This window comes from Mesoplodon bidens (genome assembly GCF_964165515.1).
Source record: "Mesoplodon bidens genome assembly, chromosome: 4".
Lineage (NCBI taxonomy): Eukaryota > Metazoa > Chordata > Mammalia > Artiodactyla > Ziphiidae > Mesoplodon > Mesoplodon bidens.
In genome coordinates, this window is record NC_138160.1 from 153398661 (window position 1) to 153415267 (window position 16607).

At 38.8% G+C, this 16607-nt stretch overlaps 1 protein-coding gene across 6 annotated transcripts in view; it reads left to right on the forward strand.

The window, feature by feature from the left end:
- NSD1 (nuclear receptor binding SET domain protein 1) overlaps window positions 1–16607 on the forward strand; it is a 126795-nt gene that overhangs the window by 108146 nt on the left and 2042 nt on the right. For all 6 annotated transcript variants that reach the window (XM_081230764.1, XM_081230766.1, XM_081230765.1 and 3 more), the window contains 6 exons: window positions 816–928; window positions 5216–5485; window positions 7091–7207; window positions 8531–8672; window positions 13264–13370; window positions 15398–15602. In XM_081230764.1, the coding sequence (XP_081086890.1) occupies window positions 816–928; window positions 5216–5485; window positions 7091–7207; window positions 8531–8672; window positions 13264–13370; window positions 15398–15602 (954 nt within the window). The remainder of the gene's footprint in view (window positions 1–815; window positions 929–5215; window positions 5486–7090; window positions 7208–8530; window positions 8673–13263; window positions 13371–15397; window positions 15603–16607) is intronic.

Consider the following 16607-nt stretch of genomic DNA (forward strand, 5'->3'; position numbering starts at 1 on the left):
ACAACTCCAGGCAACATCAAGTCTGCTAGATGGTGACAAGGAAATGGAGAAAGGGGTGTGGATTAGAGGGGAGATTTTCTTTAAAGAATTGGCAGAGCTTGGGGAAAACTACAGAGAGGAAAGTGGGAAAATTTGGAATTCTTTAAAGAGTTTTTAACCTGAGTCAAGAATAATGAATTAAAATTTTGTTTTAAGTGGAGAAGAATGAGATTAAGATTTTTTCAAACACTACAATCTTTTAAACATATGAAAGTTCACGACTTGAATGCAGATTAGCTGTAAAGATCTATCTTTGTATTAGGCTAATAACTGATATTTACACAATGAGCTTTAGGAGAAGAGTAGGATAGGTGCTCCAGAGAATAGGGAAGAAGGAAAGGAAAACTTCAAATTTTAATTTCTTCCAAAGGAACACAGCATGTTACCTGGACACCTAGGAGGCACATTATTTGTGGAAGCAGAAAACTCAGAACTGAGGAAAAAGGCTTAAAGGCAGTGACTTCGCTGAGCAGATGCAGTCTAGTTGTTGTTAGGAGATGTTATATGTGGGCTTTTTCAAATTATTTAGCCATGTTTTTGTTTTCTGTTTTCCTCTGACACTGGTAGTCTGTATAGTGCCATTTAATGATGGATTATGTTTTATTTTAATGCCATATATGAACACTCTGGGGACTGTAACTTACTCGAAAATAGAAATCATATATATATCTTAGATTTTTGTCTAAAACATGAATTTTCTCCAACTTAAAAGGGGGAAAAAGCGAAGTAAGTAATACTACCCAGAGATTAAGTGACTGTGCTGTATGTTTTCTTAGCTCTTCAGGAAGCTGCAGCAAGGTTTGAGGAGTTAAAGGCCCAAAAAGAGCTAAGACAGCTGCAGGAAGATCGAAAGAATGACAAGAAGCCGCCGCCTTATAAACATATAAAGGTGAGAAAAGACCTCAGGAGAGACACTGTAATAGCTTGCCTGCTTCCCACTCTGTTCATGAGGAGAACTGGAAGCACAAGCACAGTTGCTTTTAGGTAGAGGTATGAGCTTGAAAGAAGATAAGAAAAACTGCCAGAGCACCATTTCTAGCACATTGTGTGCACTCTATAAAATTAGTTGTGTGTTGATGCAGTGTTGTTCCTGTTGCTTTCGAAAGTCTTTTCATAAAGTGGATTGGAATAGATTCAGTTCACAGTCAACACCTTGTGGTTTGAAAGGGAAAAAAGAACCTTGATAAAAAATGGTAAATGGCCCTGAGATAGTGTGAATAATACACATGGTAAGTCTTCTTGTAATGGCTGATAGTAGAGATATTTTAGGTGGCCAGTATGACTAGGATTCCCAAGGTCACAAGAATACATGTTAAGTGTACCTGATGCTAGTGTACCTGGTAAAACAGTCGTCATCATTTATCATCTGGGTCCAGTAGACCCTTTATATTTTTATACTGTTAAGTCATTTTTATAAAAACTTTACAGAAGTAAAAATAAAGGAATAGTGAGGAAAAAACTTATTAGGAACTTTAGTATTTACTGAAACCTCTTTTTTAAAAACCTTTTAATCAAGTTAGTTTTGGTGCTCAAATATCAGACCACATGAAAGAATACTATAAGCTCTATTAACAAAATGAGATCGCCCAAGTTCTTGTTGCAAGATATTTGTGATGATGTCATTCCTGGATGGGAAGGACCATATATATATTTTTTTTGTCATTAGGGAAACATTATTCGTGTACTCATTGATTTTTTTTTTTTGTTTCTGAAGTCTGAGATTTTCACTTAGAGATCAATTTTTAGAGTCTAGTGTGTTTATGTATGTCCCAAGTATTCCATGGGACATACGTAAACTAAAAAACGATTTTTTATCTGAAATTCAAATTCAGTTGGGTATCCTGGATTTTTACTTGCTAAATCTAGCAACCCTACTAAAAATAGACTGAAAGATGTTATCTCCAGTCTTTTATACTTTCTGGAAAGATGATGTAGTACTTTGGGTAATGCAGTGCAGAAACTAAACTGTGACTGTTTCACCGTTGCATCATGTTTTTATGATTCTGTCATTCCACTTATTATTTTTGTCTTTTTTAGCATAGTTGGCAATCATTGATGAGTAACAAAGAGTGATGATGAATTAGTAAAGAATTATGAGATATAGGAAAAGTAAGAACACTAAAACTCCATAATAAAGATATAAAAGTCTAATGGACCTGCCTAGTAGTTGCAGTATAGAATGAGTTTTTTTAATAAGTAAAGTTTCTTCTTGATTTTTGAAAGACCTCTGAGAAAGTGTCATAAAATATAAAATATCAATCCTTACAAATAGTTAAAACTGTTGGGAAAAAAACAAAACAGAACCTAAAATTGGGTCTAAATGGATGCTGATGGTAGAACTGAGAGTTAAATGGAGTTACTGTGCATGGAGACATAACACTGAGGTGTGGTTCATCCTCAGAAAAGGGGAAGTAATTTCTGTTTCCACAGTCATAGATGTCACACATAGCAGAAGTTAGGCACTTCAGAGTAGCCCGTCAACCGTATTGAACCTGTATATTGAGAAGCCAACTAACGTCCCATACATGATCTAATCACAGAATTTAGACACCAACTTCTTTCCTCCATCTTTAAAACAAAAATGTATTTCCAGGAAAAAGATTTAGAATAGGGGTTGGCAAACTATGGTCCATGGGCCAAATCTGGCCTACTATGTATGGTTGGGAAAATTTGCTTTTCACAGACTATTTCCTGACACATGAAGATTTTATAAAATTCAAATATTAGTGTCCATAATTAAAGTTTTATTGACACACAGCTATGCTTGTTCATTCACATATTGTCTATTGCTGCTTTTGGGCTATAGTGGCAGAGTTGAGCAACATGCACCAGAGATCTGTGGCTTGCAAAACATAAAATATTTACTATCTGGCCCCTTACAGAAAAAGTTTGTCAATCCCTGATCTAGAGCAAGTGTAAATACTACAGTTACATATCTGCGTTGTTCTTACTTAACCACGTGTGGGGTTTTGTTTTTGCTTTATGTTGTGTTAGGCAAGAAACTTATTTGGGATTAATAACAGGTTAGATCATATGTCAAGGAGGAATGATTGAAACATACCTTTATAGAGAGAAAAGGAGTAGGATGAAACTTTTTTTGGATGGGGGTGTGTCAGTCAGGTAAAGATACTCACCTTGAATCGGAGGTGAATATTCAGATGCCTTATGTAGGACCTGTAGTCTCAGGTGATTGAGCTCAGCCCTTGTTGATGCCTTAGAATTTGCCTTACTCAGTAGGTTTGTGACTTCCAGTTGCATATGTTGAGGGTGTTCCTCCATTAACAAGTTAATACCATTTATCAGTATTTTAAAGAAGCTGGGAAGAGATCTGGCAGTGAGACTAACGTCATTTTAAGTTGTTCTGGAGAACGTTTGAGGGCAGTATACTTCTACAAACAGATTATTCCCCACAACAGTCTTGCAAGTAAAAGTGACTTGTCAAAATCATGCAATTCCTGAGGAGTCAAATTTTATGTATAGGATGGGTTTTTGAAGACACGTGGTTTGACTGTTCCCACTGAAATAATATCAAGTAGGGGAGACTCATTTTTTATTTTATTTTATTGAAGTATAGTTGATTTACAATGTTGCCATACAGCAAAATGAGTCAGTTATACACATATATATATTCTTTTTAATTATGGTTTATCACAGGATATTGAATACAGTTCCCTGTGCTATACAGTAGGACCTTGTTATTATCCACTCTATATATAATAGTTTGCATCTGCTAACCCCAAACTCCCACTCCCCAGCCCCCCCGCACACTCCCTCCCTCCCCCCCTTCTCCTCCCCATCTCTCTCCCCGCCTGTCTCCCTCTCTCCCTCCCCCTCTCCCTCCCTCCCCAAGTAGGAGAGACCATTCTTACAGTGCACAAATGCACCTCTGTTGTGGAACATCTATTTTTTTTTCTCCACATTGTTGTTAGTATTTGTGAAAATTCTAATGGCTTCAGAATCACAGAAATTGTTTGGCCTCTATGTTTTACCACACAGGATTTTCATGGTGGTTTTCAGTACTAGCACCACTAAAAATGAATGCCTGGGTGACATTGCTATAGTCTATTAAAAAGATTTCAAGTTATGATAGTCAATATTAAAATACATCTTCACAAATAGGACTCCGATTGCTCAGAGACCTTTTCATGTTAAATATTTACCAGTTGAGAATGGTGATTTTTTTTTTTTAATGTAGCAACTAAAGTGGCGCCACCATGTGGCAATAGCAGAAACTCATTTTACAATTTACTTGGCTTACCAGCCTTGAAATTATGATTTTTTTAAGAAATGAATTTTTAAAATTTGTGGTATTTACATTTTGCATATCAAGTGAGGCTTTATTTTTATGTCAAATTGCCTAAATCTTTATTTCCTCCAGGTTTTTTTTTTTTTTTTTTTTGCGGTACGCGTGCCTCTCACTGTTGTGGCCTCTCCCGTTGCGGAGCACAGGCTCCAGACGCGCAGGCTCAGCGGCCCTGGCTCACGGGCCCAGCCGCTCCGCGGCATGTGGGATCCTCCCGGACCGGGGCACGAACCCGTGTCCCCTGCATCGGCAGGCGGACTCTCAACCACTGCGCCACCAGGGAAGCCCTCCGCCAGTTTTGTAATTGTGGTAAAATACAGATAACACAAAATTTTTGATCTTAACCATATTTAAGTATACAGTTCAGTGGTATTAAATGGATTCATAACGTTTTGCAACCATTGCCACCATCCATCTCTAGAACTCTTTACATTTTGTAAAACTGAAATCTATACCCCAATAAACAGTAGCTTCCCATTTTCCCCTTCTCTCAGCCCCTGGCAACTATTATTCTACTTTCTGTCTCTTTGTATCTAAGTAAAATCAGTATTTGTCTGTTTTGACTGGCTTATTTCATTTAACATAATGTCCTCCGGGTTCATCCATGTTGTATATTGTGTGTCAAAATTTCCTTCCTTTTTAGGCTGAATGAGATTCCATTATTTTTACCACATTTTGCTTATTCATTCGTCGGTGGACACTTGTGTTGTTGCCACATTTTAGCTATTGTGAATAATCCTGCTAAATCTTGATAATTCAAACTCACGTAAAATGTGGCACCTGACTTTAAAGGAAAGCAATCGGCCTTTCATAGATCCTAAATTGTCTTGTGTTGACTTGCCTGCTATACTATAGTATGTGTTTCTACTCCAGGTGAACCGTCCTATTGGCAGGGTACAGATCTTCACTGCAGACTTGTCTGAAATTCCCCGTTGCAACTGTAAAGCTACTGATGAGAACCCCTGTGGGATAGACTCCGAGTGCATCAACCGCATGCTGCTCTATGAGTGTCACCCCACAGTATGTCCTGCTGGAGGGCGCTGCCAAAACCAGTGCTTTACTAAGCGCCAGTATCCAGAGGTTGAAATTTTTCGCACATTACAGAGGGGCTGGGGTCTCCGGACAAAAACAGATATCAAAAAGGTGAAGAAACCTATTCTTAATTTTCAGATTTTTTTTCTTTAAGCAGTTGCTTAATATGAGTAATTATTCTTGATGAATATGAGAAAATTGATCATGGAGGAAAATAATATAGTGTGAGGATTAACCTTATTATATGTCTTGCCAATCCTTCCATAAATTAGAGGCTTGAGAATAGATGGTCTCCTTTATTTCTAAAGTTCAAGTATTGGTCATGTTCACTATGTATGAGGATGAAAAAAATGAGGGAAATTCATAGAGATACTGTGGCCTTGTTTGCTCGTTTGTGGAAATCCTGGAACTTGTAGTTAAGAGAGAGAGGATAATGAGAGCATAATACAGAGATGTTAATCACCAACAAATAAAATCTATTTTTACTGAGAGAAAAATAGGTTTGGGTTCATGGAACATGAAGGAGAAGAGGATTAGGTCTTCTCTAATGAAAATGCAGTAACATCTTCAACTTGAAACTTGGAAGGGCCTGCAGGTTTCTAATAAATAGATGGTATTGTACAGTCTTTGAGTAGAATGAATTTGACATTTTAATAGAATAAACCTTACTCTGGTTATACCTTCTGAAGAATTTTACTGAAGTTTGTTTCTAGGAAAGGAAGTGAATATGGGTTGGTTTATTTTAGTCATTTGCTAAGTAACTGTTATATATCATCTGTGTGTCAGGCATGTTGCTGTGTGATGCAGTGCTCAGTAAGAGAGACATGGTCCATGCTTTCATACAGTTTACATTCTAGATGCGGAGAGACATTGAACAAGTAATCACCCAATGTGGGAAACACAAAGGGTTCTAGAAGGAGGCATGTGGCAAAGGGCCTGAAACTAGATTGTCTCTGAGAAATTTAATGTTTTTGTTGTTGTTGTTGTTGTTGCGCTGTGTCTTAGTTGCAGCAGTCAGGCTCCTTAGTTGTGTCACGTGGGCTCCTTAGTTGTGGCATGCGAACTCTTAGTTGCGGCATGCATGTGGGATCTAGTTCCCTGACCAGGGATCGAACCCGGGCCCCCTGCATTGGGAGTGTGGAGTCTTAACCACTGCACCACCAGGGAAGTCCCTGAGAATATTTTAAATTGAGACTTGAAAGATAAGTAATTGTTGGCTTAGGCTGGTTGAGTGTTCAAGCATTTCAGGTAGAGGGGACAGCATGAGAGAAAGCCAGTATGACTATTGTATAGTGAGTCAGGAGGACAATGATGTGAAATGTGGAAGGTCAGTAGGCAGGACATGCTCCAAGGAAAAAGAGAATAGTTTAGCGAAATTGACTTTTAGGTTCTTGGACAGGTAAAGGGATCGACTATCCATATCACCATTATAGTGGAGCTTTAGTTTACTTACTTTCATTTTGGTTGATCTTAAGGTGTATCCCAAGTTTTCTGCCGTTGGCTGTGGTAGGAGTGGGGAGATGGTTCATATTTTCAAATAGTTGAAGCATCATATTTATATTATGTGGTTTCTTGAATAAACCTTTGTTAAAGTGACTAGTTAAATGTGCGTGAATTGCTTTGGAGAATCTGTTGTTTTCATTAATTTTTTAAAATAAGGTATACCTGTGAACACAGTTATGCTTTTTGCCACTTAAGAGCTATTTCTTGTTCCAGGGTGAATTTGTCAATGAATATGTGGGTGAGCTAATAGATGAAGAAGAGTGCAGAGCTCGAATCCGTTATGCCCAAGAACACGATATCACTAATTTCTATATGCTGACTTTAGACAAAGTAAGTAATGAAAAGTGTTATTTCCACTGTTGTAAGATTGTGAATTAGTGTTGTCCCAGCTATAGTGTTCATAGGCATGTCATACACTGTCCAAAACAGTGTCTTTCCCCCATGTTCATAGGGATTGCTTGATCAGGGTCCTGGAGTTAGGTAAGGTTGCTCATTTTTAGCTGCACATCCACGGCAAAAGGCAATACAGCTGCTTTTAGCATTATTTTTCAGTGTCCAACGTAAGTTGGGGATTATGTCTTTAGTGTTTTTCCTATAAGATTAAAACTTGAAGCCAGAAAAATAAATAATAATTCTTTTACTTTTTATTTTACAGATTGAGACACTGATTTGTTCGTATTTAATTAGTGCATTGAGAAGGTCATATAAATTGACTATAAAACTCAGCTTACAAACCCAAGTCAGCTCTCCAATTATTGGAATTTCTGATGAGTTACATTTCACTGGTGTCTAGAATTATATTTGGGATTTCTTTTTTTGTATGTGTGTGTTTCCAACATGTTTTATTTATTTATTTTAAATTTATTTTTTATTTTTTAATATTTTATAGAAGTATATTTCGTTTACAATGTATTAATTTCTGCTGTACAGCAAAGTGATTCAGTTATACATATATATATTCTTTTTCATATTCTTTTGCATTATGATTTATCACCAGATATTGAATATAGTTCCCTGTGCTATACAGTAGGACCTTGTTGTTTATGGGACTTATTTCTAATTCCAGCATCCTAACGTGTTTCGTTTCGGTGTATACTGAGATTCCTCTTTGTACCTGAGTATTACGTTCTGCTAGGTTCCTCTCCCCCACCCCCCTTTAACTTTTATAATAGACCTTTCTTGGTGTGAAACTTTGTATTTACTGAGTTGTACTTTTATGGATTGTGAGATTCTTACCTCAGGATACTCTGATCTTCATTCGGGATGGGGTCTTGATGTCATTATTAAAATCTTAGGTGATTTCTGATGTGTAGCCAGGGTTCAGGACTACCTAATTAAGAGAATGGAACAAGCTACTATTTCTAGGATGGTGGCCCTCAAACTTCAGCATATATCATAATCACCTAGTGGGCTTAACACAGATTGCTGGGCCTCAGAGTTTCTGCTTTAGTATATCTGGAGTGCAACCCAAGAATTTGCATTTCTAACGGATTCTGAGGTGGTGATACTAGTGCTGGTCAAGGGACTACACTCTGAGACCACCCCTCTGGAAGAATCAAACTTTACAAATAGAAACTCCAGCTTATTTATTATTACTCTAATTTTAATCAATAATAGTAGAGGTCTGCTGAACAGCATCTCTTGGAATTCTAGGATCGTATTATTGATGCTGGTCCCAAAGGAAACTATGCTCGATTCATGAATCATTGCTGCCAGCCCAACTGTGAAACACAGAAGTGGTCTGTGAATGGAGATACCCGTGTTGGCCTTTTTGCCTTGAGTGACATTAAAGCAGGTAAGAATCATTTAAGGATTCTGGAGCTAGGAATGGGATTTCAGTTCTTATTATCTAAAAATCCCATATGTTCTATAATCCAAAATGAGGTCGCAAACTCCCAAGGATACATAAAAGACTTTCCAGGTGGTACTTAGCATGTACCAGGTATTTTTTTTGTTGGTGGTGGTATGGTAAAATACACATTACATAAAATTTACCATTTTAGCCATTTTTAAGTGTACGGTTCAGTGGCATTAAGTCCATTCACATTGTTGTGCAACCGTCACCACCATCTATCTCCAGAACTTTTTATCTTCTCCAGCTGAAGATACCCATTAACCAATAACTCCCTCATTTCCCCCCTCCCCGAGCCCCGGGCAACCACCATTTTATCTTCTGTCTCTGTGATTTTTTTAGCTACTCTGGGAATCTCATGTAAGTGCAGTCATACAATATTTGTTTTGTTGTGGCTAGCTCATTTTTACTTAGCATGATGTCTTCAAGGTTTGGGCATGGATGTTTGGGTCTTTTTTTGTTGTTGTTTTCTGGCCATGCCACACGGCTTGTGGGATCTTAGTTCCCTGACCAGGGATTGAACCAGGGGCCACCACAGTGAAAGCACCGAGTCCTAACCACTGGACCACCAGGGAATTTCCTGGATGGTTTTAAAGGAATAAATTTCCAGACCTTTTCCATAGCTTTTATATGAACTCCTTAAAAATTGGTCTGCCTTAGGACTTCCCTGGTGGCACAGTGGTTAAGAATCCGCCTGCCAATGCAGGGAACACGGGTTCGATCCCTGGTCCGGGAAGATCCCACATGCCGTGGAGCAACTAAGCCCGTGTGTCACAACTACTGAACCCGCGTGCCACAACTACTGAAGCCCACGCGCCTAGAGCCTGTGCTCCGCAACAAGAGAAGCCACCGCAATGAGAAGCCCGTGCACTGCAACGAAGAGTAGCCCCCGCTCACCGCAACTAGAGGAAGCCCGTGTGCAGCAATGAAGACCCCACGCAGCCAGAAATAAATAAATAAAATTAATTTATTTAAAAAAAAATTTGGTCTGCCTTAGAAAGTGTCAGCAGTCCAGGTCTCCTTTTACAGTTGCCCTTCATCCACTTTATAAACCAGATATCCACCTCTTACCCATCTGAATTTTATGGTTTATGAGCCCAAGGCTAAGAAAAACAAAAACCCTCACCTCTTGGGTCTCAAAGAACTGGACATTTGGAGAATGCACAGCTATGTTGTGACCTGCCTAGATGCCTATTATGTCTCTGAGAATTCAGAGTGTAGAAGTGAGGTAGTTGTAATCAGCACAATATTAAGATGTTTATTTGAATTGAAAGTAAACCTGATAGGGCTAAGAGGTTTGAAAGTAAAGTTATATGATGGATATTTTCCATCAATTAAAGGAGCTTAAAATTTAGTGTCAAGGTTTTGATGAAAAAATTGTAAGCATATCATATATACATATACATATGACACCCTCTAAATTGCATGATTTTAAAAAATATTTAGACTTGTATCAGTTTGAATGTATAAGGACGCATATAATTTTTCAAAATAAGTTTTGCAGGAATACTAGCAAAGCATTTTCAGATCACTCTCCCAACTCAAAATGAGATCGCACTGGCCTGGGTAGTTTGTAATTGACAGTAGCATAGTCCAGTGACTTTCAAAGCGGAAATCCCATGTGAGCATTCTGCTTTGCCCAGTCAGTGTCATTTACCTCAGGAAACACTAATCAAGATAAAGTAATTAAAGAGCAATTTTGTCAGCTTTTTGTCTGTTGCCTTTTCTTTTTTTCAATCTGTGGATAACACCCAACATCCCCCCCCCCAATATATCTATTTCTCTATAATTTAAATATACTGCTGCCCAGGAGTCTTTTAGGCTCTTTAGAATTTTAAAGGCTCTGACAGTTTTCATATTTTAAAAACTGAGCCACTGTTTTGCATTTTGCTTCACATAGAGTGTTTAATGATGAAAGTAACAGTGCTTGAGCATCACTGTGCACTGTGCTCTATTGGACTACATGATAGTGATTTTTAAAATCACTAACTTGTATCAAATTTTTGGAATGGATGGCTTCAGAGTAAATCGGGTAGATTTCTGCTTTGTAACAGGAGTTATCAAGTGAGTGCTGTAAGAGCTACCATTTATCCAATGCCAGACACTGTTCCAAGCATATTGTCTCACTTAATCCTTACAAAAGTACTGTAAAGTATTTGGTAGCATTATCTATGTTACTTGGATTCTTGGATCTGGTATATCTCTCATTCTTTTCTCCATTTTTATCTCTAACCACACTGGGGGAGGGAGGGGCAGTGTTCCTCTGTATTAATTACTCAAATGTTAGCCACGTGACTTCAGTTCTTACCTCTGTCCCGACTGCTTTTAGTACCACACTTCTACTTTGAACTTTAGTCTGTGTCCGTGGGGATGGCCTCTTCTACCATGTCTAGCCACAAATTTCTCTTCTCCCATATTCATTCAGCTCAGGTAGAATGGTGTGGGAATTGACAGACCTTATTCTTGTCCTCCCAGTCCGCAAGGGTGGGATGGGGGAATTAAGACAGGATGTGCTCATTGCCATGCAGAGTGCCCAAAGGAGCTTCAGCCTTGCAAATGGAATCAGAACTTTCAGCTTGCTCTCTTCCTTACACATCCAACCTCGTGGGCTCTTCACATACCTGTTACTTTCTGTCTTCAATGTGTCATACTCACTCCTTGTTTATCTCTTCTCCAGTGCCATTTGCCATCCCCCCAGATTGCAGATTATTGTATTTTGGACTGTTTTCTAGAATGGCTTTCCTGTATGCACACTGATACCTTCTGATTTATCCCCTCGTGTGGTTTTGTTTACATAGTGGGTGCTGAGTGAGCAGCAAGTTATGCCAAGTATCTTGCTATCTTGTGGTTGAGTTGCATTGTAAGCACATTAAATATATGAAAATTCAGCTATATGCTCATAAATTTTTAAATAAGATTAGTGTGAATAGAATTACCCATCATTCAGTCCAGTAAGTTCACAGTGGGGAGGGGATATGTGACCCTGCTGTTACCTTGGTCAGTCTTGGTTCCTACAGGCTCCTCACAATGTGAGCCTCTTAGCAGGCCACAAGTGGTTCTAGCATTTGTACCATATGAACTCCTAAATGTAAGCCAGCTGCTTTATAATTTGCTCAACCAAATTAAAAAATAATTATGTTTCCAATATCAGATGAAAAACTGTATATATTTAATTAGTCTCACTGACAGAAGATTTGTCATTCTGCAAAGGGAAATCTTCCTAAGTTTTGACAATTTTGACTGAACAATTATCACTTTGTACATTAACGGTAAGCCGTTACCCCCACCCAGAGATAACCTCTTTGTATGTCTGTATAAAATTCTTCTATTTGTTAGGCTTTCCCTAACACGCTTTGAATTTGAATGTTTGTGTGATTTATTTGCTCTCAGTTTTGATGAAATGCACTTGTGACAGAAAGGGGACTTTTTATACCTTAAATTTGTACATCTCCTATTAAAGTTTACAAATTTCTGCTATGCACATTATGTCATTCTCAGTAAGCTCGTGAGATTGTTATCTGCATTTAACAAATGGACTCTTCGGCTCAAATCAGCCAGCTAGATTGTGGTGTAACTGGGATGTATAGCCAGGGCTTAGGTCTTGTGGTCTAGAGTTCTCTGGTATTATTCTGTATTGACATGTCTCTCTCCCTTGAGTGCTGCCTGGTAAGATGTACTCACTTTGGCACAGATGACAGGTTTCCTTCGTACTTGCTTTCCCAGTGCCTGGCACATCAGTGCACAATAAATTGCTGTTTGTCTGTTTTTGGTAATGAATTAATATATTTTGAATCTGAATGGTTAGAAGAAAATAAAAAACAATTTGGGATTAACACATCTATAGTAAAAGTTATTTTAAATATTACTTGTTGGGACTTCCCTGGAGGTCCAGTGGTTAAGACTTCGCCTTCCAGTGCAGGGGGTGCAGGTTCGATCCCTGGTCGGGGAGCTAAGATCCCACATGCCTCGCAGCCAGGAAACCAAAAGGTAAAAACAGAAGCAATATTGTACAAATTCAATAAAGACTTTAAAAATGGTCCACATCAAAAAAATCTTTAGGGCTTCCCTGGTGGCGCAGTGGTTGAGAGTCCGCCTGCCGATGCAGGGGACACGGGTTCGTGCCCCGGTCCGGGAGGATCCCACATGCCGCGGAGCGGCTGGGCCTGTGAGCCATGGCCGCTGGGCCTGCGTGTCCAGAGCCTGTGCTCCACGACGGGAGAGGCCACAACAGTGAGAGGCCCACGTAACTCAAAAAAAAAAAAAACCAAAAAAAAAAAAACCAAAAAAAAAAACTTTAAAAAATTACTTATTAAGTCATATAAGTTTTTCTGTTATTAAGTTATATTCGCTCATTAATAATGTTATAGGATTAGGATTTATTAGTATTTTAATAATATAGTGCAATTAGAGTTAATAAATCCTTTTAATCTTTTAAAAATTAATCTGTTCTCTTGGAAGTCTGCCTTTTGTGATTAATAGAGAAATAATGTAATTAAAGCCCTAGATACTAATATTTTCATGGTCTTTTATGCAGGCACTGAACTTACCTTCAACTACAACCTAGAATGTCTTGGGAATGGAAAGACTGTTTGCAAATGTGGAGCTCCGAACTGCAGTGGCTTTTTGGGTGTAAGGCCAAAGGTACCTTTTAAACGTTTGCATCAGGGATAATGGTGTGGTCCTCCCTCCCTAACCTGTGGCAGGACTGAGTCTTTATTTTAAGAAGATGTCTTTTTGAAATAATGACATTGAATAGTTGTCAGTAGGGACACTGGCAATTTAACTAAGCATTCTGATGATCAGTTTGGTACACTGGAGAGGGTCTTTGGATATTGTTGAAGTGTTTTGAACAATCTGACTTCTAATTAGTGATACCTTTCTAGCTAAAAAAGCTGTAAAATAGGAATCTGTAAAGTAGGTTACTTCCCATGTCTTTTATTGGTCTTAGTTGATCTTACTCACATTTCCTAAGAAAGAGTCTCAGTCTCTGTCTGTGTGCCTCTTTTTGCCTTTTTAAAGATATCAGAGAATCTGATATTGAATTTAAGATTCTAAATGTAGTATAAGACTGTAGATAGGGGCTTCCCTGGTGGCGCAGTGGTTGAGAGTCCGCCTGCCGATGCAGGGGACACGGGTTCGTGCCCCGGTCCGGGAGGATCCCACATGCTGCGGAGCAGCTGGGCCTGTGAGCCATGGCCGCTGAGCCTGCGCATCCGTAGCCTGTGCTCCGCAATGGGAGAGGCCACAACAGTGAGAGGCCCGCGTACCACAAAAAAAAAAGACTGTAGATAAACATAGGACTTTTTTTTTTTAAGGACCCTTAATCTTAACCATGTACCGTGTAACAGTATAAACTTTGTTGTATCTTACTTTCTGTTTTTTTATGTGTACTTTAACTGAATTATAATTCTATAACTGTTAAGAATTGTTTATAATTCTTAAATATTATACAACATTTTTTCCTTGCTGTTACATAATTTTCATAACCATCAGTTTTAGTGACTGTTTAAATTTTTATATAATGGATGAACCATAATAGATGAACATCTGGATGCTTCCAGATTTCTCTATCGTAAGAGCATGCTGAAAATTGAAATTTAATTTTGATGCAACGTAGACTACACCGTGACTCCAATTGGGTATTTCCCATTATGCTTGTTTGATTGTGAAGTCAACATTAAGAACTGAAAAATGCAAATTAGCATGGAAACCACTAGCTAAAGAGGGTAATCATTTTGAGCTATAATAAATGAAGAACACCCAGTGATTATTCTTTTATCTATTAAATAAGAAAATTTATATTGGATTTTGTATTTTGTTTAGTTAGTTGGTTAAATGGTCTTGTTCCTTAAGATGTGCAGTTGACTTAGTCCCTATAAATTAAAATAGTAACAGAGTTTAATGGTGTTAGGTGCACTAGGGATGTCAGTTTCTGTATCTTTAGGGTCTGTGTAGCATTTCACACATGAATCAGTGAAAGGGAAATGCGGGAGCAGAAGTTTAGAAATGGGAGGAGATCACTGTGGGCTGGCAATAAATTGGATTGGTCCTGGATGTTCCTAGGCTGAGATAAATAATGCGATGAAAACCATGCATTTTGGTGACCAAGTGTGGTCTGCAGGGAGCATAGAGTAGACCTGCGGGCTGCACCAGGGTCTATCTTGGGGAGTGGTGGACATGAACCTAAACTGACTTAGGTAAAGATGCATAGCTTGTCAAGGGCAAGGGCCACAAATTAGTTTTCTGTGTCTTCCTAGCACATGGCTCATACTAAGTGCTCATTGAAGGTTTGTTGAATAAGTTTAGAAATGTGTGTGACACACACACCCAGAGAAGTCTTCCTTAGTTTTGAAATTAGACAAACATAAGAATAAAAATAAAACTTATTGTTAAAGGATGACCTTTAATATCAGTCTTGTGTGTCAACAAAAAGCAGCACATTTCTCTCTTACTTCGCTCAAGTGGTAGGAGTAGTTGATACCAGATAAAATTCGTGCTACCATTTATTGGGTACCTGTGATATGCCCAGTGCTTTTCCTGCATTTTCTCTTAACTTCACAGTAGTCTATGAGGACTGTGTCTTCCCAGAGGAGAGTCTGAAGCTCAGAGAGGATAGTTAACCTGGTCAAGATCATACAACTAATGTGTCGACAATATTTGACCTCTAGAATCAACCCATTGCCACAGAAGAAAAGTCAAAGAAATTCAAGAAGAAGCAACAGGGGAAGCGCAGGACCCAGGGTGAAATTACAAAGGAGCGAGAGGATGAGTGTTTCAGCTGTGGGGATGCTGGCCAGCTCGTCTCCTGTAAGAAGCCAGGCTGCCCCAAAGTTTACCATGCAGACTGTCTCAATCTAACCAAGCGACCAGCAGGTTGGTGCCAAAATCCATTTAGAGTTCTCCTTGTTCTCTGCCAGAATTCTGAGAGCCCTTTGGTCTTCCCATGCATAGTGTTGAGAGGTGTCAAAATAAATGACAACAAAGGCTTAGAATCCTAGGTTATAGAGAAGGGAACAGAAACTCATTCGCTCTGTCAAGCATTTTATGTTATTTTATCCTCCTAGCAACCCATAAAGAGGGGTGGGAGTGAGGAGTTTGTCCCCAAATTAGGTTTCCTTCAATATGTGGTTGCCAGGGTAATGAAATAATAGAAACTAAGGTAGTGTAGGGGCAAGGCCATAACACTGCCCTCAGTGCCAGGAAATGGAAATGGGGAATTGTTTCAGAAGCAGTTACTCAGAGCCGTAGCTGGCACAGGTTGTGATACAACTCATCTTGCCTATGAGCCAGGAGTGAGCTCTAGCATAGTTTACTTGGAAGGAGCTGGGACGGAACACTGTCCATGGCAGAGATTCGGGTATCATGAAATGAGGGTAAAAGAGAGCAGCTTGGGTTGGCTTTGGGTCTTTCCTGCTGATTCTGTGTGGATAACACAGGTAAAGTTTGTGCTAGTTTCCAGACTTAACATTGAGCAAAGGTAAATCTGCTTCCATTTTTCACCTTTGTGTATCTGCTCCCTGTTCCTAGTAAAAACCAAATAAGCAGTTTAATTGGCTGAGATTTTCCCCATAGAGTTGAATATTTAAAGGCTGTACAGGACAAATGGAGTTTGTAAAAATATGAAAGTAATATCTTCACATTCCATCTAAGGGGAGCTTTGGGTTTTGTTTTATTGTTGTTGTTGCTTTTCTCCTTGTTGGAAATAGTTGTAGAAATCAGGGTTTACTCCTGCTTGGGGTTTTTTTTGTTGTTTTTTTACTCCTGCTTGGTTTTTAATTGATACTCAGTTGCTACTTGATACTTGGCTGTTATTTTTATGCATTTTGCAGAAAGTAAAGCTGAGATCCTGGGGGAGGGGAGGTGGGTAAGTGGCATGAG